Source organism: Alexandromys fortis, unplaced genomic scaffold (assembly GCF_014885135.2).
Source record: "Alexandromys fortis isolate MF-2015 unplaced genomic scaffold, M_Fortis_MF-2015_v1.1 scaffold_19, whole genome shotgun sequence".
In the NCBI taxonomy this organism is placed as follows: Eukaryota; Metazoa; Chordata; class Mammalia; order Rodentia; family Cricetidae; genus Alexandromys; species Alexandromys fortis.
In genome coordinates, this window is record NW_026067890.1 from 15,577,618 (window position 1) to 15,599,118 (window position 21,501).

At 37.7% G+C, this 21,501-nt stretch overlaps 1 protein-coding gene across 4 annotated transcripts in view; it reads left to right on the forward strand.

The window, feature by feature from the left end:
- Positions 1–21,501, forward strand: part of Tbck (TBC1 domain containing kinase) — a 124,157-nt gene that overhangs the window by 72,171 nt on the left and 30,485 nt on the right. For all 4 annotated transcript variants that reach the window (XM_050132563.1, XM_050131122.1, XM_050131851.1 and 1 more), the window contains exon 23: positions 4,045–4,220. In XM_050132563.1, the coding sequence (XP_049988520.1) occupies positions 4,045–4,220 (176 nt within the window). The remainder of the gene's footprint in view (positions 1–4,044; positions 4,221–21,501) is intronic.

Genomic DNA, 21,501 nt, shown 5'->3' on the forward strand with positions numbered 1-21,501 from the left:
GCTGTCTAGTGAACATACTAGAGGAGCCACAGCGAGTCTTCTCAGTGTTTACCACAGTTGCTGCTCTTCGTTGTGTCCGATAATTCAGGGTTGCCTTGTCTGTGGCCCATGGCAGTTTGACTGTTGTCGCTCACTGTAGTTCTTTGGTTTTCCTTTAAGTCCTTTCGGTTACTTCAGTGAGTGTCCTCATATGCAGTGTTTTAAGTTGGTCTTTATTTTGTTTTACTTTTATCTATTTGCCTTGAGTATTTTCCTTTTAAGCCCTTGAGATGATTGTAATTACATTAGTACCCTTATCGGTCAAGTTCAATATCTAGATAATTTTTGTTCTGTTTCTTTTTATTTATCAATCATGAAAAAAAATACTGCATTTTCTGCTTAGGTATTATTGTTGATTGTATAGTTGGTATTGATAGACATAAATTATAGTCTTGCTTTTATTATTTTTCTTTAAAGAACTTGGCCTTTATTCCAGAGCCTTAAATACTTAATGGGTCTTCTTTCTGTCTTTTTTGGTTTTATTCTTTATTAATGTGTATCTGGTTTTTGTTTTGTTTTGGGTTCTTGAAAAGACAGGGTTTTCTCTGTGTAACTTTAAAGCCTGTCCTGCAACTTACTTCGTAGACCTGGCTGCCCTTGAACTTACAGAGTGCTGGGATTAAAGGCATACACCACCACCCAGCATGGTTTAAAGCTTTTAAAACTTAGTCCAAAAATGTAGCTTTGTAGATCTAACTAACTACAAATCTGGAAGGAACTCCCCAGTTTCTGAGCCATTGGTCCTTTGTAAGGACTAGAAATACACTTCGGATACTGTATGAACTCACTAAATAAGCAGTAGGGTGACCTTTTCCTGTTCGCATGGAGAAATAGTGTTTAGACTTACACCCAAACTTTTACAATGTTACTGTTTCTTTTTTTGAAAACCATGGTGTGAATGGAAACTCTTGGCAATGTATGGATTCTCTTAAGGTTTATGCACTTTCTAAACTTTTCTAACATAAAAATCCCTACTCTGGGAAGTAGTTTTTTTTTTAAAAAAAATTATTAAATTCGAGAATGCAGAGATCGTGAAACACAAGAAAGGAATAATCACATGCAAATTTTCTCAAATTCAAGTCTCACCTATTTCTTAGAGAAGACGGGAGAGTCTGTCATGGCTCAGAAGGAAGAGAACCCAACCCTGAATTTCCTTAGCTAGTGAAGCTATTATCAGAGGCAAAGTCAAGACACAGAGGTGTGTTGCCTTCTGTGTATCCTCATCAAGGCTCCTAGAAAGTGAGGTCTATCAAAATGAAGTGAATTAAGAAAATGAATACCTGTTCATAAAAAGAAAAAGGAAGGAAGAAAGGAGGGAGGGAGGGAGGGAGGGAGGGAGGGAGGGAGGGGAGAACCAAAAACACTTAGATAATAATGAAGAGTAAAGGGAAGCAGGGTTCTAAGGAGCTCTTCAGACAAAGGAAGTGAGGACTTAAAGAGAGATAGCTTTTTAACGTGACTTTGCTGATGTAGACAACAAGAAATGTAAAAAAAAAATAATAATAAAGCAAAAAAAGAATCAATAAAAAAACATGAAAATGTGCTTTTTATCATATTAAAAAAAATCTCAGTTTTTCTGGGAGAGATAAGGATTCATACTTAATTTACAAACGTAAGGTTTAAAAAATATACCAGTGCTGTAGGCGAGAGCTTGCTCTATAGAAATGATTACATGCCGTACAGTTGTAAGATACATTTGCATTTGGTTTTAATTCTGGGGAAGCACTCTGGGCAGATTTAAAGATGGACACGTAGGTGATGGAGACTGGGACACTGCCAGCACTGACAGGCAGAGTCAAACTGGGCGGCCCTCTGCACATTTCCAGGGCTCACTGTACACCCCATGCAGAGCTAGGAGCATCCTTTGAAATCAGACACAGACTGGCATTTTCCTTTGCCAGTGACGGGTGGAACTGTGCTGCCGATATGGATCACTGGCTCAATCTGAAGCTCTTGCTGGATGACAGATGTGTCAAACTGATTTGACGAGTCGAACTGAAAAATCTGTAGACTGAAATCCTTTTTCTTTGTGGACTACATAGTATTAAATAGAATTTATATAAATGGTCATATCTTCTCTTTAGCTAATAAGTGTTTAATCTCAATTATTTTATTTAAGTTTTTTTAATGATCATCATTCTTTGGAAACATGGAGACAACTCATAAAATTTTATTTTTTGCTAGTTGGTGTTTGACTTCAGATGCAAAAAAAAATGGTAGAAATTTTTTAAAAATACATTTTACTGTATTAACATCAGATTCAAATAAACTCACGTTTCGAATCTTAACTCTTTATAGAATTTTGTGGTAGGAATAAGGTAGAATGATGAAATCTAAAATCTGATCTCTTCACATAGCCATGGAAGTAACCATCGGTGAAGTTGACAAAAATTTCTAAGAGCAGATAAAGTTTAATTGAGTAGCCGGGCTTTCCAGAACTGCTGCTTATATTCCAAATCTAAATAAATCAGGATGCCCAAATTGCTTTAGCAGCTCAGACATTCTGCCCAAGCAACACACTTAACAATCACTTTGCTTCCTAGTATTTTAGCTCATTCTCCCAACAGAAGTGGCTGGAGTGGAACGGCCTGGCTTCAGCATCATTGTGAAAATTAAATGGACCAAGAACTTATAATATAAAGGCATGTTAGGTAGTAGGAACCCAGTAAGTGCTATTTTTCCTTCTCCAGAGATTCTCTTCTTCATGATGAGAAACAATTCTAAATTCATGAAGCATGCACTGTTAGCTTTCTGTCTCTATAGCAAAATACTTGAGAGAAACAACTTTCAAAGAGATAAGATTGGTTTTGGTTCATAGATTTGGAACTTTCAGTCTGTGGTTACTTGATTCTGCTGCCTTTGGGCCTGTGATGAGGTTGAACATCAATGAGAGGAAATAGCAAAAGAGAACGAGAAGGACAGGAATTAAATATCCTTCCAGACCTGCTGGCCCACTTACTGCCAGCTAGCCCCAATCAGAAGTGTGCCTTATCAGACAAGGCATTTTCCATGCAATCAGGCTGGTAAGCCACACACCATCCACCAAATCTGTTTCGTGCCTGCTTCCTCTTCTCCTTAAAGAGAAGTAGAAAACTTACCTGTTTGAATTTTAAACATATATTTTTATCCATTGCTTATCTGAACCAACACAATTGGACTTCTGCGGACAAAGTGAGAATAGTTCTATTTCCTGTTTTAGGAATGAAGAAGAGGCAAAAGTAGCAGTGCTAGGCTCCATCTCAGTCACCTGGAATTTTACTGTCTTGTTCCACCTTCTCCATATAGAAATGGTTAATTGTTCATCAGAAATTTTGGCTTCCTGGTGACAGTCCAGTCAAAACAATGGTTTATAGTAGTGATGACCACACATCTACATTGCCTCTGCATCAAAGCTGAGAAAGAATTCTATGAAAATTTTCTTTTTAAAATCAAAATTTTAATTGAGTTCATTTGATTTTTACCTAAAACCTCATTTAACTCAAATTATAAATGATGGAAAAATGCCTACATTGGGGTTTTTACCAATTTTTTAATGAATGTATTATGTTTTATTTACTAAACAGCTTTGAAACTTGGAGTATATTTTACAAGCTGCTGTGAATCAGCATCTGAGTCTCTTGTTTACCATTTCCTACATCCAAGCCTCTACTTTGCTTTACAAAGAAGAAATATTTATTTGAGTAAATGTCTAAGATTATTAAATGAAACATATTTTATGGTATTTAGATGATATCCTGAAATACACAAAATCATTCATGCATACATAAAAAATGTCAAATAAATCATACATAATAATATATATATGTTTAAATACAGATATGCATATAATAAAAAATATCTCCTAGCCTTCCAGTCATTAATATACTCATTAATATATACATTGTTTTGTTGGATTCTTTTCTACTTAGCTTTCATCTTATTCATATACATATACAAACAGGAATTTTTATTTTAACAATGCAGTCCAAATTCTATAGATTTTCCATTTCCTCATTTTCTCTCTAGAAATCGACATTGAACGCTGTGTACGAGAGTCAGTCAATCTGTTTTGTTGGACTCCTAAAAGTGCTACATACAGACAGCATGCTCAGCCTCCAAAACCAACTTCTGAGAGCAGCGGCGTCCGGAGCTCAGCACCTTACTTCTCTGTGGACTGCACAGATCCTCCAAAGACAGACCTGGTATGTACTAGCAGATACTAACGGGTGGGTGGTTGGTGTGTCCTGGTATCATTAGTGTTCATAATAGTGCCACTTACGTTCTTTTAAGGTGGCTAATTCCTCGTGTATAACTGTGTTCACATGGTTATTTCAGAAGCCTCCGTCTCCTTTCATGTTACAGTGAGGAAGATTGTTTGGGCCTAGTCCTCTAATGACAAGCTTTATTTTATTTTTCACATAAGCATACTAGCTAGTCACACACCAACTTGTCATATGATATCACAGAAGCAAAAGGAAAATATTTAGTACAGCATTGTTAAGGGTTGTTGCTATAATAGGAACTTATTTGTTCATAACAAAGGAAACAAGGTTTGGAACACTATCCCATTATATTTTTCAATATTGGCCTTCTTATTAAATACATTTACAAATTCATTCAAGCTAGCTATTTACAACTTATATGTTCCAAAGATTCCAATCTTACATTATCTTAATTTATTTTCATGAAATTGAATTTTAGGTAATATGTATGCATTGTTTTAGTTAATTTAATGGGGTAGACTTTAAAATATGAAAAAGGGGTATTTTCACATTTCCAGGTGCAGCCAAATTGTATTTGTTAATAAGGAACCTGGGTGATAAAAAGTTGACAGCTTCATGGGTATATGTGAGAGAGGTTGTAAGAAGTTACTAAATGATCTTGAGCAATAAGAATAAGAACCTATATGAGGAAATAAATATTTTCACTGGTCTTTCAAAAGTGGAATAGTCCTCCCAAGGGGAGGATTGGTATTTATTCAGATAAATGTGAAATATTTAAGGTGTTATTTTGAAATTACTTTTCAAATTTTATTTATATATATTAATGTTTTGCATGCTTATATGTGTGTATACCACATATGTGCCTCGTGCCCTCAGAGGTCAGAAGAGTGTGGCTGATCCTATGGAACTGGAATTATAGATGACTGTGAGCCACCATGTAGATGCTGAGAGTTGAACCCCAGTCATTTGGAAAAACAGCAAGCACTCCACACTGCTGAGCCAGCCCTACAGCCCCTATATAAAATGTTTTTAATATGAAATTTTGTCCACTTTCCCATGTTTTTATAAAGGAAAGTAGGTAGAAAATGGGTGTGTGCTGCAGCATACTCATTAAAAGTGGGGGCAATCACAATTTAGATTCGTGTAATGCTATACTGTTGTTAGTTTTTTTCCTCCCTTTTTCATTGTTGTTGTTGCTGCTGCTGTTGTTGTTGTTGAGGTAAGATCTTCCTGTGTGTCCCCAGTTGGCCTGGAACTATTATGTAGAACAGGCTGGTTTTAAACTCACAGAAGTCCTCCTGCGTCCACCTCCCACATACTGGGATGAAAGTCCTACAGCTCCATGGCCAGCTTATGTTAAATTCTTGAAAAAGCTTCTGTGGTAGGAAAAAACATGTTTACTGTTTCATAGAGTTGGCTTCAATTTCGACCCCATTTATTTTTTGTCATATAACATTGAATAATCCTGTCTCTCCACTTACATTTATGAGCACCGACCTACGTATTATGTACCTTATTTTCGTGACTAAATACAGAGACACTCAAGAATGAAGGTGGATTTTGGCTTGCAGTTTCGAAGGTGTCAGTCTGTCATGTCAGGAGCTGTGTGGTGGAACAGAGTAGTTGATGGTGAGCCAGAAAGCAGGGGTGGGGGTTTAGAAAGAGGTCAGGCAAAGCACAGCCCAGGGACAGCGCCATAGTGACTTACTTTCTCCACCGTGACCCTGCCTGCTGCTCTCACCACCTCTCAATCATGGCAGCATGTTAGGAACACGCCAGTGGTTTAATTCATTCATTAATTCAGGAAGCTCTTTATCTACTCATCTCTGAAAATGTCACAAACACACAAAGCAGTGTGCTCACTCTCTTTTATGCATTTCTTAATTCTGTCAAATTGGCAAGATTATCACACCATAATTAACCTATGCTTAGCAAAGTCATTTTACAAATAGCGTAAGAAGTATCTACTCCGTGCAGGATGTATAGCAAGAATCAAAGCTAGTAACAGTTACTTTTACTTGCTTGATAATTAAGGAGTAAAAATTTCAATTCTGTAAACGATATAGAACTCTGTGACAGTAATCTTCTGAATCTAACTCCCTGTGTGGTGGGCTAGTGTTCCAGCATTCCATCCCCTTCGCTGTGTCAGTGGCAGCACCGTCACGTGACATTCCAGATGCACAAGGAGTAAGGCAGGGCACGGGTTGGAGGCCGGCTTTCAAGAGAAGGAATCTTTCTGGCAGTTTTACCCTAGTAATTTCAGTTTAAAATTTCGCTTTGACCTTTACTTCTTAGTAATACTGTTTTGATTTTCAAGCCACTAAAGAATTGCCAAAATAATTATTTCATCTCCTGCCAAGATCTCTCCCATCCAGTTTTTTCCTTAAATAGCAAGAGAAAAAAAAAGGTTCACTGGAGAATTTGGGTCATAGTTTACTAGTTGAAGAAAGAAGAAGACAGTAAAGATACAAACTTTTGATGAACAGGATGAAAGATTTTCATTTTGGGGTGGAGAGGGTAAGAATACAGAAATCAGAGATCAACTTTGGGTGTTGTTCATCGTATTTTTGAGACACTATCTTTTAGTAGGGCATGAAGTTTGTCAGTTTTAGCCCAAGCTAGCTGGGCATATGTCCTCCTGAGTCCACATTCTCAGTGCAGGGGTCCACGGTGCACAGCCCAGGCTCAGTTCGTGAGGTGCAGGTGATGGAGCCGTCCTTTGGTGTGCAGAGCCTCAGCATTTGCCAGCTGTGCTCTTCTAGCTGCAAGGTCAAAATGGATTTTTTTTTAACTGAATGTGCTTTTTAGGAAAGATGGTGGTTAGCTTTAGATATTTTTTGTATCTCTTGGACAAATTTGATGAGCATATGAGTTTGTTTATAGACAATATAACTTATTTATATGCAATATGTGAAAAAGCAAGAATTATTGTTCTTTTTCACAGTAACCTGATTAAGAACACATATAGTAGCCCAAGATCTAAAAAACTAAGTTTTATTTCCTTTTCATAATGGTAACTATTTGCACATAGTATTGTCATGAGTCAAATAGAATTTTCACTGAATGGACTTCAATTTTATAACGAATGCTTTACGTGTTAATTAAATGAGTTTAGTGTCTTCTAAACATTTTTATACATTATGATGGGATAGCTCCTAAAAGTCAAATATAAGTACTAGTGTGTAAAATTTAATCTCAATGATAAACTTTATGTAATTTGAACAGTTAAAAAAGCAGTCTCACAGGGCTTCATAGTTTGCAGGTATTTGGGTATATTCTCTTCCCCTAGACTAATCTCTAAAGTGGTTTTATCCTCTGCTTGAGAGTTGAAACAAGCTAATTAATCTATCTCACATAGAACTCTAAAGTCAGAGTTTCTCAAGATTTCACTGTTTCTTTCCAGTGTCACTAGGTATACATTGACATGTGCAGTCACTCGAGTGCTTTTAAATAAGATGGACTGTTCACAGTAAAGTGCACAGAAACACACACACGCATAAACTTGCTGACATAATATTAAGAGTAAAATATTGACTTAAAGTCCAACTAAACATTATTTTATTATTCTGTTCAAATCAGTAGGTGGACAACAGAGCATTTAGCTTTTCATCTATTCTCTTTACTATATGTGTTCTCCGTATATTTTAGCTATCAGCCCTTTGTCAGGTAAAAAGTGGGAAAAGTTTCCTTCTGTTCTATAGGCTGTCTTTACCCTGCTTCTCAGAAGAGAGGTGTAACTCACCATGTCTTCACGGTGATTTGATCCTTGATCATTGGATGGTGCACTTTTTGTCTCCAATATTAACTTTTTTATCCTAAAGTCCTGTTCTTTTTTGTGGTTTGATAGTGCTTGCTTCTTTCTATTCTTTCTGTGTATCTGTTCTACTGATGTATTCTTCCATGATGATACCTGTTTTATACCGATCTTAGCCAAAGGCCAAGACGCAATGGTACCATTTATAAGCTTAAGTATCTTTTGTAAGACTAATCAGGATATCATAAATCTGTTTCATTTTTCTTAGAAAGGCTCTATTTCTCCTTCAGTTCTGAAAGGTATCCCTGTTAGGTTTAGTATTCTTGATGACAATTTCTTTTTCTTTTTCAAAACTAGAAATAGGCTTTGCAATTTCCTCCTAGAAAACAGTTTTTGGAGATTTTTTTGGTTTTACTGGAAAATATAGCTGTGTAATAGAGAAACCTTGAGGGGGCTGGAGAGATGGCTCAGTGGTTAAGAGCATTGCCTGCTCTTCCAAAGGTCCTGAGTTCAATTCCCAGCAACCACATGGTGGCTCACAACCATCTGTAATGGGGTCTGGTGCCCTCTTCTGGCCTGAAGGCATACACACAGACAGAATATTGTATACATAATAAATAATAAATAAATATTTAAAAAAAAAAGAAAAGAAACCTTGAATATGTTTTGGTGCCTTTCTCTTATAATATTTGGAGATCTTTTTTTCCTCTGGACTTTTGACAGTTTGACTATAACAAGACATCATATAGAGTCTGGCCTTTGTCTATCTGTTATTCTGTATGGCTCCTAAGTGTGGCTATTATGTCTTGCCCATAGTTGGGAGAATATTCTACTCTGATTTCATTAAACAATTATTCTTTGCCATTAACTTCTTTCTTTTTGCCCTTCTTTCAAATATCCAAAAATGTGGATATTTAATGTTCTCCTAAAGGTTTTGAATGCATACTTCATTGTTTGTTTGAGGGTGTGATGTATCTGGACTATTTCAGAAGACCTGGCTTCAGTGCAGATACTCTTTTTCTACATAACCTAGCCTATTACAGAGGCTTTAGACAATATTTTAGTGGATATAGTTATTCTTCATTTCCACAAATTTAAAAATCTGTCTCTTTGCAGAATTTCTAGTTCATATCTCAATTATCTAATTTCATTTAATAGTTTGTTTTCTCTTGGGTTTCATTGAGCTTTTAAATAACCATTTAAAATATTCTTTGTGGTGTATTTCATCTGTGCAGGTGTGAAATCTGGTACTAGAGAGTTTTTGCTGTATACTTTTAGAGGCATGTTGCCTTGAGTTTTCATATTTCTTGTGCTCCTGCAATAACGTTTTTTTCTATCAGATTGGTCAGTCCGAATACAATTGTGGCTGTATTTCTAAACTGACACCATGTGTAGTTTCCCTGTAACTTGGACACAGAGCAGACTGAGATTGAGACAGAAACTCATTTTCCTATGAGCCACACAAAAATGGGGACACTCGCCGTCCTAGCAGGTTTGTTGTTGATAGTTGTAGGCCGTGTGACACTCACTGTATGTTTTCTCTTGCAGTGGGAAAAGTGGGCCTTTTCGGGTAACCAGAATTCATCAAGTCGTGTTAGTTCTAACTGCTTCCAGCAAGGCCCTCTGATTCGGGCAGCCCCAGCAGTGGTGATTCTTAAAGCACTTGCCCTTCAATCAGACAGTTGTTGTATGGAGGCAAGTTGTATGTTTCCCAGCCGCCCAGACTCCCAAAATAATCACACACAAACAATATTATTTGCCATACTGTTTGTCCAATAGTTTAAGCATATTTCTGGCTAACTCATATCTTAACCCATCTGCATTAATCTGTGTATCACCATGAGCCTTTGGCTTACTGGATAAAGTTCCTATGGCTTCTCCTGACTCTGCCTTCTATCTCCCAGCATCCAATTTAGTTTTCGCCTCCTACCTCTATTCTGCCCTGCACAGGCCTAAGACAGTTTCTTTATTAACCAATGGTATTCACAACATACAGAGGGGAATCCCACATCAGACAGTAGCGTGGGTCCAGAGGCTGCAGCTAAAGCCATAGCACTACCTAATGATGGGAGCTGTATAGATGAGAAGGCAAATGGAAACCTTAGTGTTATCTTGGCTGGCACCAGCACTTGCCAAGGATCTTGTCTTAAATGGTATGAGCAAGTTTCCAGGATTGTGTACCCAGGGTTGACATGACAACTGGATCTTGGGTCTTTGGTTTTGTTTTTTGTTTTTTTCTTCTCTTAGTAGCAGTATTTGCTGCTGTCAAGTAGTGGTTGGATCTAGAGTTGCTCAAGGCCCTGCAAACCAGGTATCAGTACAAATTACAGGATTATCTCCACCTTTTCTATAACAACCACTGTAGCATGGTACAGTGAGAAAAAGACAACAGGAAACAACTGGGTGCTTGGCTTTGGTCCTTCCACTGGCATGGGTTTGTAGGGAGCTAGCCAAAACCTTGGACTCAGAACCAGAGTACACTAATCTGCTGTTTCTCAACAGTGATACCTTTCAATACCCCTCTGTCTCACTGTAGTTATTCCCTACAGTGCAGCTCACCCCCTTGGCCTGGGTCAGAGTCCCTCAGCTGGGCCAGAGTGGGTTCACAAGGTGTCTATGCATTTCCTATAAGACAGTGCAGCATAGTGTCTAAGGAATCCCAAAGTTGGGAATATTTAGGTGTTTATAGCCTCTATATAGCCTCTAGATGAGTTCAGAGTCAGACATTTCTTCATGTCTCAAGTGGCTCCAGGCTGTAGTACCTTAGGTGTTGAATGTATGATATTTGAAATCCTTTTCCCAAGCCAAGATACTACAGAGATTTTATGTTTTTGCTATTTTCATTATAGAATATAATATTTAATTTATACTGTGAAAAAGGGAATATCAAAATTTAAAAAAGCTAATTTTGTCAGAACATGTATTATTGATATGTAGTTATTGCTTAAGAGTTCTAAGCTTCATTTAAACAATAACAAAATAACCCAGTGGGAATATTGGAGATTCAAGTATGGCATTTATTACCAAGTCCCTAACATAGAAAGGCTACCATTTTAATATAAAAATATTTACATTCTAAATGTGTGGTCCTAACATTAGGCCAGAGCTCTATATACCTCAGAACCTATAAGGCTCTCTTTCTAAGCAATGAATGATTTATAAGTTTTGTATATTATCCTGTTGAAATGGGAAAGCAGTAAGACAAAAATAAGACAATTTAACTCTTAGAAATGAAAAATATTTTAAAAGTAAAAATGGAAAATCCTGCTTTCTTCATTTTGTGAAAACAAAAAACAGTCTAGCATCTGATAAGCCTATGAATGTGATAGAAATATATTTAGGACTGTGATGTCTTCTTGATTTTCTTGATCAGTATCAGCTGAACATCTTTATTTTTTGACAAGAATTATTAGCTTGAATTATTTTTGTCAGATATTAGAATAACAGTGTCGTCTTGTTATTTTACTTGGAATACCTGTTTTCATCATTTCACTAAGATGTGTTTCTCAGAGGCGGCCAAAAGTAGTCTGCATCTTTTTGTGGGTAAACGAAGACTATTGATATTCAGAGTAATTACTGACATGTGTGTATTGCTCCTTTATTTTTTCAGCAAGTGTCATAGCATCATTTATTTTTCTCTTGTATCCTATAGTCTCTTGGATGTGTTTATCTTTCTCTCCGACTGAAGTACCCCCTGGGAAGTATCCTCTACAGGACTACCTTGATGGTCATAAATTCCAATAGTCTGCTTTTACATCAATTATGACTGTTTTGCTGGGTATATTAGAGTGGATTGGCAATTTTGATCTTTTAAAGTTTGAAATACATCAGTTCACGCTCTTGCTTTCATGGATCATATCAAAAAGTCTGCTGTGATTCTGTTGGGCTTGTCTTGGTCTGTGGCTTGACTTTTCTACAGTTTTCAGTGTATTCTATTTCTTATCAGTGTACAGTGTTGTGTCAGTGCTTTAACTATAATGATGCGAGGAGTTTCTTTTCTGCTCCTGCCTGTCTGGTGTCTTATATGTCTCCTGTATATGGTAGGGTTCTGTCCCCCAGGATTTAGGGAATTTTCTTCTATGATTTTACTAAAAATACTTTCTATGGCTTTTTTCATGAAAATCTTTTTTGTATGCCTGTACTATATAGGTTTTGTCTCTTTCTGGAGTTTCAGGATGCTTGTGTTTTATATCCATACAGTTTTAAATGTTTATGACTGTCTTTGAATGATCAATTCCTCTGTGTTGTCTTCATAGCCTGATACTCTATCTTCCACATGACCCTTCCAGTGGGAAGGCTTTCCACTGAATGTTTCAGTTGCTCTATTGTTTTTTTCATTTCCACCATCATTTTAGCTTGAAATTTTAATATTTCTATTTTTTTATTAAATTATATTTTAATGCCAGGGTGGTTGTGGCACATGCCTTTAATCCCAGCACTCAGGAGGCAGAGGCAGGTGGTCTGGTCTACAGAGTGCATCCCAGGACAGCTAGGACAGTTACATAGAGAAACCCTGTCTCTAACCCCCCAATTATATTATATTGTAGAATGACTTCGTTCAGCTGTTTATTTTCTCTTGTAAAATATTGGAGTTTTCTGAACTGTCTTACCATACTTATTATTCTTTTGAGTTCATCTAGAATTTTGTGAAAGTTATTTTTATTTTGATCAGTGTTCATAAGTATGCAGTTGATAACTTTGGAGGAGACAGGTATTCTTGGTTTTTTATGTTACTTTTGTTTTTGTTCTGGGATCTGGGTTATATCACTGCTTAAGATTTTCACCATTATTTGTTCTTAATTCAAGTTGTCTGTCTTCTTTCAATGATGTGATTATAGCGCTCAGAAGAGAGTGACTGATCAACCCTCTATGTTGTCTTCATAGCCTGATATGCTATCTTCCACATGGTCCATTCTATTGGGGAGATTTCCCCTTAATGTTTTATTTGCTCTATTGCGTTTTTCATCCCCATCATTTTAGCTTGAGATAAAGGAGCTAATAAGATACTGTGTTATAGTCACACAGTTGTGGTGACGTTTTCGTCTGGTAGACTGGTGTTCCTGTCCGCAGGCTCTGTCTCCAGTCTGCCCCTGTGGGGTGAGCGCTTTCTCGGCAGCAGTCACTACCCAGTAGTTAGCCCACTCTGACTGAACAGAGGAGGAGACTGGGGAGCAGGCACTTGCTAAGTACAGGTTCATTCGGGAAGCAAAGCCCCTCCTGGTACAGCCTGTGCTGAGACATTAGTATGAGGGAAAGGAAGGGTGAGCGATCCCAGCGAGTCTGGTGATAGGAGTGGGCTTGTAGATGAGAAGTAGAGGAGAGGCATTCGTAGGCGTGGCAGTGATTGAGGCCTAAGAAAAAGTGCGTGGATGTGTGGGAGCTTCGGGTAGCAGCAGACTTTTAAAGGGAGGTAGAGATTTGTGCCCAGATGTTGTAAACCGAGTCAGCCTCTGGGCTCTGAGAGATGTGACAGCGAGAGGCATGGGTATGAGAAAGAGAAAGGAGAGAATCATTAGGAGAACAACAGTAGGGGCTAGCGTGGCCTCCTGTGCCCCACTGTACTGTCTGGATTAGATTTAGCTGCGGGGAGAGGGGCAGCTGAAGTGTGACAGAAGATAATGGACTCCAGGCAGATGGAGAATGCTGTCGTGGGGAAGGAGAGCTGGACAGAGACGTTAAAGAAATGCGATCACTGAGCTGAATGCAGTTTTCTCTCTTCATGATCTACTGCCTTTCCTCTGTGCTCCTGGTCTAGCTGTGCTCTATAAGCTTTTAGAGGGCGTCTTCTCCTGGGCCTCCCAGCTTTGCCTTTGGTGTTTTCTTGACTCTGTTCTATGGGCTGTGCATAACCAAGGCAAACTCTACCTCACTGTGGTTGGTGAGGCCCACATGGTCAGAAGTGGTTGGCCCTGCGGTGCCTGAAGCACACTGATTGATTAGTGTTTGTGTTTCGTCCCTGTTGGGTCACTGATAGAGGTCCTAGCTGCAGTTGCTAGGAAGCCTTCTTTGAAGTCCCCACCAGCACCAGTTTTGTAAACTTCCTGGTAAGTTTAGTCTTTTAGTCTAGTTTGTCTGGAGAGAAAGTACATGTCCAGTTATAGAACAGGTTTGTTGATCAGTAGAGGTTGGACCTGGAGAAACAGCTTATTGACTGAGAAAATATTCTTTTTCTGTTTAAGTGTTATCCACTGCTCCTTCCAACGGTGGCTCCTAGCCCACCATCTTCTGATAGCTTTTGTTTCGTTTTAAGCGAGGATTTTTTTTTTCTTTTCTCCCTCATTATTAAGGGGAATTTTGTTTAGCAAATATTTATTGAGCACATGCTAGGTCCTTGATTCATTTCACATTGATGTGGACTATATCTGTTCCAAGTACCTTAGTGAATACATGGACATGAAGGAAGGTGGTTTGAAATATAGTATCACTGTAGACACAGGGAAGAAAACCTGCAGTGCCTGCGTGTCTCATTCACAACTGTGGTCTTCATCTTCTGAACCCAGTTGTTATTTAAAACAGATCTTCTTAAGTCGAGAGTTAGCAAGATTTTTATCATTTTTTATAAACTTCCTTTCTCCGAGTATCAGTTCCAGATTTGGGATATCACTTAATTCAGTACACCAGAAAACTATTTTGGCAGATGGAAATAATTTATCTGGAAGGGGTAAAAATAAAAACATGTATTAGATTGTAAGTTGAACTAAAGTTATCGCAAATCCTTTGTGAAATGAGACAAGTTTAAGTAAATATTGTAACCAGATAACTTAAGAATGGGCCTCTCTTTCCAGGTCTAGGAACTACAAGTTAGTCGTGTTTGTTCATTATTGCTTTTCCCTTTGGACCTTCATATTCTTCTCGTTTTAATAGAGCTAATAATGGTTTCCCTGAATCCATCTAAAATTTAGAAATTATAGATGGTATTTTGTTACTATCTTTTTAAACATTTATTCTTTTGTGAAATTATATCAGAAATCAGAATTTGTAATGGCATACATACCAAATGTTTCTTGGTTAGAGGAATCCTGGAGTCTTGTAATTCTAACTCATCACATTGTAAATACCACCCCTCTGCTTTCACTTTAAGCAAGAATATTCTGAATAGAGATGTGCCCTGTAAATGCAACAAGTGAAATGAACATAGGAAATATGCCCATGGTCAGGGTCAGACAAAAACTGTACCAGGAGAATTATAGAATAAATTGTGATGATGAAGACTGGCTGGGGGTGGTAGGCGCAAGGTTAGGATAGAGATCTTAAAAGAAAAGACGAATTATTTTCTTTCTGGTGAAAGTAACAATTAACACGATATAAGGTAGAGTATCCAAAGTAGGGTTGGTCAGACTGGCAGCTGAGCTGATGAAGACAGCGGCCCATTTCTCCATGGCAGCAGGGCTGCTCTCACAGAGCATGGTTAGCCTATCCACGTGAGGTTGCTGGGGAGGCTGCCGTGGTGACAGTTTCTGTGCAGCCTGGTTTAATTCAGTATCGATTTGACACAGATCCCCTGGCAGTGTTTTCCAGCAGTGAGTCTACAGAATGCATTTCTTCATGGAGAGTGGCGGGCACCGCAGCCTGACTCCTGCTAGCTAATGAATATCTGGGGTCTTGCACAGACATGTTCTTACACAGCCTCAAAGTTCAGGGATGTCATTTCATGAATCACTGGCATTCTGTGACATTTAAATAGAAATGGATCCTGGCTCAATTCTACACAGTGTGGCAACAAAAGACACAGCTATACCCAGGATCCAGGAAGTTTAATGATTTGCCAGTTTCAAGCCCTAAGTGTCCCATTTATTCAGGTCTGCTCAGCACTTCCTATGAGATATGCAAAGCAAAGAAACAAGTTCTGTGATGTGAGTTCAAAGGTCACATTTATGTGTAAAATTTTAAATTTGATATTTTTTAGCCTGTTTTGTCCACATGCTAACACAGACTAACAGGCTATAATAAGAAGTAAAACCAGACCTTCATTTGCAGCTGTCCCTCACACCTGTGAGAATTCCTGCAGAAGGGCTTGTTCTTTCAAGCTCAAATAAAATTCACCTCTCCCTCTCTCTCTCTCTCTCTCTCTCTCTCTCTCTCTCTCTCTCTCTCTCTCTCTCTCTCTGTGTGTGTGTGGCGGGGGGTATATGAGTTATGGTGCAGAATTCCTACAGGAAGAAACAAAATGAGCACTTAGCAAGGGACAACCAAGTAGAGCTAAAAGTCTTAACTACTCTACTTTATTTCTCAAATGAATAGTTTAATATGAAGATGTTCATTTTCTTGGACAAACTAAATTACTCTTGTTGATTCTAAAGATCCCTTTATGGCAAATTAGATTTGTACACATATTTTTGTTATTTTTCAATTACATCTTTTATAGTTCCTTTCCCATACCAAGAAGTTATTAAAATCACAAGTATGCTGTGCATGTGATACCTCAACTGAAATAAATTTTTAGATAGCAAAATAAAGTATGTCTTTTTTAAGCATTCTTTTTAAGTTAATTACAACTTTTTCATTTCATGTATTTATTTTGTATATGTGTGAACACATACATGCCACAATGCACAGTTGAGATCAAAGCACAGCTTGAAAGATCTGATTATGGGCCCCAAATATCATGGGTGGCCAGGCTTGGCAACAGCGACCTTTACAGTAAATCATCTCACCAGCCTGCCTATGCCTGTATCTTGAGATGTTTACAGCAGTGTTTCAGATTATAACTTTACATCTGCGTGTTCATGTGCAGTCTTCCAGCATAATTTGTTGAAGAGGCTTTTCTGCAACGTGCATTTTTAGCTTTGTCAAAAACCAGGTGACTGCAGTTAGGTGGACTTATACATCAGGTCTCTATTTCTATCTCACTGATGTATGTATCTGGTTTTATGCCAGTACTGTGTGGGGTTTTTTTTTCTTTTGTTTTGGGAGAAGAAAAGGGTTTATTTTTTCTACAATTCCACATCACATTTCATCACAAAACACACTCGAGGCAGGAGCTGATGCAGAAGCTAGGGAGGAGTGCTCCTTACTGGCTTCTCCCATTACTGGCTCTGCTTGCTTTCTTATAGAACCCAGGTTTGTCATATATGGCCTTTCTTATGTTGAGTATGTTCTCTTAATCCCTAGTTTCTCCAGGGCCTTCAAAAGGGATGTTGGATTTTGTTAAATGCTTTTTCTGCATCTGTGATTTCTCTCCTGCCTTGTGTATTTTAACCAATGAATTACTGCCTGCTTTTAAAAATATAGTAGCTCCCAGGACAGGCTCCAAAGCCACAGAGAAACCCTGTCTCGAAAAACCAAAAAAAAAAAATACATATATAGTAGCTATTTTACTTCTATAAATAAAATATGAACACAAACATCTCATAATTTGACAAAATTAATTTTTAATTAATGGAATGTATGTATCAAAATGTATGTTTATATTTTATAGACTATATTATCTTAAATATTTGCTTCCTTACAAAAAATTATTACTTATAACTTTTAGCAAATATTTTCTTTTCTTGGATTGTATGTTATTACATTTGAAGCTGTATTAAACCAAAGGGGATATGAAGATCCTTTGTTTACCAGCTTTAAAACTGACTATCTTAACTGGGTACTGATTTAATTCACTCATTACATTATAGCTGATAATTTTAATTAGTTAGAATTTCTGTTCTGTTTGGTAGACTTGCTTTTGAAATAGGTTATTAAGTTTTCCCTTTATTGGGGCAGTGTTTGTAGTGTGTTTATGCAGTACATTTTAGTAATTAAATACATGTATATAATATATAGTAATGCAATCAGTGTAATAAGAATTTCCATTCCTTCAAGCACTAATCATCTTCATATGTTGGAATTTTGAAATAGATCATTGATTGTTTGAACCTATACTCACCCTTCTGTGTAACGGAAAACCCAGAACTAATTCTTCCTCCCCAGCTGTGGTTTAGTTCTCCTTAGAGAACTTCTTTTGATTCACTTTCTCTAATGTCCTTCCAAGTCTCCAGTGACCACAGTTCCATCCCATTTTTCTATGACACTGACTCACCAGTTTGCATAACAAGAACGAGTAATCTATCCATGTTACCTCAAATGGCAGTTTCATTCTTTAGGGCTCAATAAACAATAATTTATAGTGTTTATATACACTCTTTCTTTATGGACTCATCTACTCAGAACATTTAGATAGATTCCATATCTTAGCTATTGTGAACAGCACTATAGTGAATATAGTAAATGAATGTGTCTTTTTTTGGCACAAAGATTTTATCTCCTTTGACTATATTCCCGGTGGGAAAATAGCTGTATCATTATAGGACATCTGTTTTCAGATTTCTAAGGAGTACTATACTGTACTCAATATCTATATGAATTTATGTAACATGAGGGCCTGCTTATTGGGGTTTCTGTCCTGCCTAGTTCCCACAGCCCATAAGCCCCAAAGAAAATCACACAGAGAATCTGCATTAGTTATAATGATTGGCCCATTAGCTCAGGGTCCTTGTTAACTCTTATAACTTATATTAACCCATCATTCTTATCTATGTTAGCCACATGGCTTGGTACCTTTTTCAACAGGGTCGGTCACATCTTCCTTCTTCTGTGTCTGGGCAGGACTGGGGAGGAATGGGCTTTCTCCTTCCCAGAATTCTCCTGTTCTCATCAACTCACCTCTACTTCCTATCTGGTTGTCCCGGCTATACTTCCTGCCTAGCTACTGACCAATCAGCGTTTATTTAAAACGTAATTGACAGAATGCAAAATTGTCCCACACCAAATTTACATTTCCAGTGTCCCTTCTCCACATCTGCATTGTCATTTGCTATTTTTGCTTTCTTGACAACAGCCTTTCTAACTGGAATTGAATGACATATTAGTGCTTTGTGTCATTGCTGTTTTTGAAGTAGAATCTCACTATGTAACTCAAGGTACTCTTGAACTCACACCGTGCCTACCTAAACCTCACCAATGCTGAAAACACAGACATGTTCCACCACTTTCTTGGCTTTTGATTTGCTTTTCCCTGATCATTTTGAGACTGAGAATTTATTGTATAGACCATTTTTACTCTGCTAGACATTCTTGGTGTCTTTGTTAAATTATTTGGTATATGATTATAAATTAATTTTAAATTTTTCTGTTTTCTCCATTTATATGTGTATATTATAATAGTAGCATATGGTTTGGTTGCAATAGTTTCATAATGTGTTTTGAGGTTGAATATAATGATGCCTCATTCTCCCACCTCCTAGATTTTTATAGCTTGTCTTGATCCTTTCTGTTTCCATGTAAATATTAGGGCTATTTTCTATTTCTGTGGGGAAAGTCGCCAGTATTTTGATGAGAACTGCATTGAGCAATAGAGTAGAATAGTCATCTCAGCAACATAAGTTTTCCAATCTATAAACATGGAACAACATGAACACTGGATGCCTTTTAAATTTTATCCTTTTCATTGCCTCTCATTGGTGCTTTCTCATTTTCATCTTACAGCTTTTTCAGTTTCGCACTTACTTGAAAATGTTTTATTTACGTTGTAACTGCCATACATGGGGTTGTATTCCTGATATCTTTGTCAAAAATGCACTGTTCATATATTTTAAAATTACTGTTTTTGAAAAACAATTTTTCTGTCCAACTTCACTTAAATTAATTCAAATAACTTTTTGAGCTAGGATTTTATTTATAGCATTATATCATCTTCAAACATGAATAAATTAACTTTATGCTTGGGGCTGCTTCCACTGAGGTTGCTGCCTTAGGCCTGCTCCAGCAGAGGTTGCTGGGTCAGGCCTGTTTCTGTAGATGTCCCTGGCCTGGGCCTGCTTCCATGGAGGTCCCTGTTTGCAGAGTTCTCTGGCTCATGCCTGCTCCCTAGGAGGTTCCTTACTGGCACCTGGACCTCTGAGGTCTCTGGCTTGGGCCTGCTCCCTCAGCTGTTGCTCCCTTGTACTTGCTCCTGTGGGGGGCACTGCTTCAGTCTATTTCTTTCTTTTGATAATTGAACTTTTAAAGACAGTTCTTTTAAAAAATGAAAATTAATATGTCTTTGGGGATCTTACAGGAATAGCTGTAGAATTTATTTTAATCTTTAACCTTTAATGTTTTGAGGTATATTCTTTTTAATCCTACTATCCTAATTTCTTGACAGTGTAATGCTTTTTTTTTTTAAATACAATTTCAATATGTTGATCTGAAACTCAATTTGTAGATCAGGCTGGTGCTGAATTCTGAGATCTACCTTCTTGTGCCTCTTGTATGCTAGGACTAAAGATGTCACCACCAGCCTCACTGACAATTCTTACTATAAAACAATACTAAATCTTATTGAGTGCCTTTTCTATATCTATTGAGATTACCCTCCATTCTGAAGGTGTTGTATCATTAGTTGATTTGTGTATTTAGAACCTTTAATCCATCCCTGTGATGAGTCACTCTTGAGCTTGCTCTTTGATCTTTGTAAGGTGCTGCTAAATTTGGTTTGCTACTATTTTGTGGAGAACGTTTGCATTTATGGTCTTTAGGGGTATCTACTTTTCCTTTTCCTTTTTGTGGGACCTTTGTATGGTCCTGATACTCAGGTAATGCTGGCTCCATAAGAATAGTTTGGCAGCATTCTTCCCAGTTCAATTAGAGGAGTTTAAGAGAAATTAGAATAAGTCATTTCAATATTTTGTGTAATTCATCAACAAAGCTATCATGTTCTTGAGGCTTCTTGAGATGGAAGATTTTAATTATTATTTCAGTGTTGTGTAGCTCATTTATATATTTAGATTTCTACTTAATTTCAGTCACTTTCGATAGCATATATTCAGAAGTCTATTTTTTCTAAGCATTCCACATTTTTACTAATAATTTCTAATAGTGATTTCTCATGGTTCTTTGCATTTTTGTGCTGTGTACAGAAAACCCATGCCTTCACCTCTAATTTTGAGTCTTGCCTGTCTTTCCTGTTAATCTAGGAGAATGTTTAGTCACCTCATTTACCTCTTCAAAAGCCACAGCTTTCCCACTAAGCATGGTGGTTACTTGGCAGAGTGACCACTCGGCATGGTGGGTACTCAGCATGATGGTCACTTGGCATGGGGGTCACTCAGCTCGGGGGTCACTCAGCTTGGGGGTAACTCAGCATGGTGGGTACTCGGCATAATGGCACATGTCTGTCATCTTCCCACTTTGGAGACAGACAAGTCTTTCTGTACTAGCTTTAATCTTCAGACTGTAGAGTAGGGCAGAAATCTACTATATTCCCCATTGAGTGGGCTTTGATGGTGCCAAGGATTGACTGGGTTTCTGGCAGCCAAATTACTACAATTGCAGAATGTAGCCATACCTTTCCCCGCTCTGAAAATACAGTTGTAGATGAAGCTGGGACTTTGTGTTAGGAGCTCAAGTCTTGAGAGGTGGAAGAGACCTTCCCTAAAACCTGCAGGTCCAGCTCATATTGGACCTAGATATGTAGCAGAGGCATCCTTCTGTTCTAAAATTGCAAGATGCTGAGAGGGTAGTGATCTATCCACTGGTCAAAAGCTG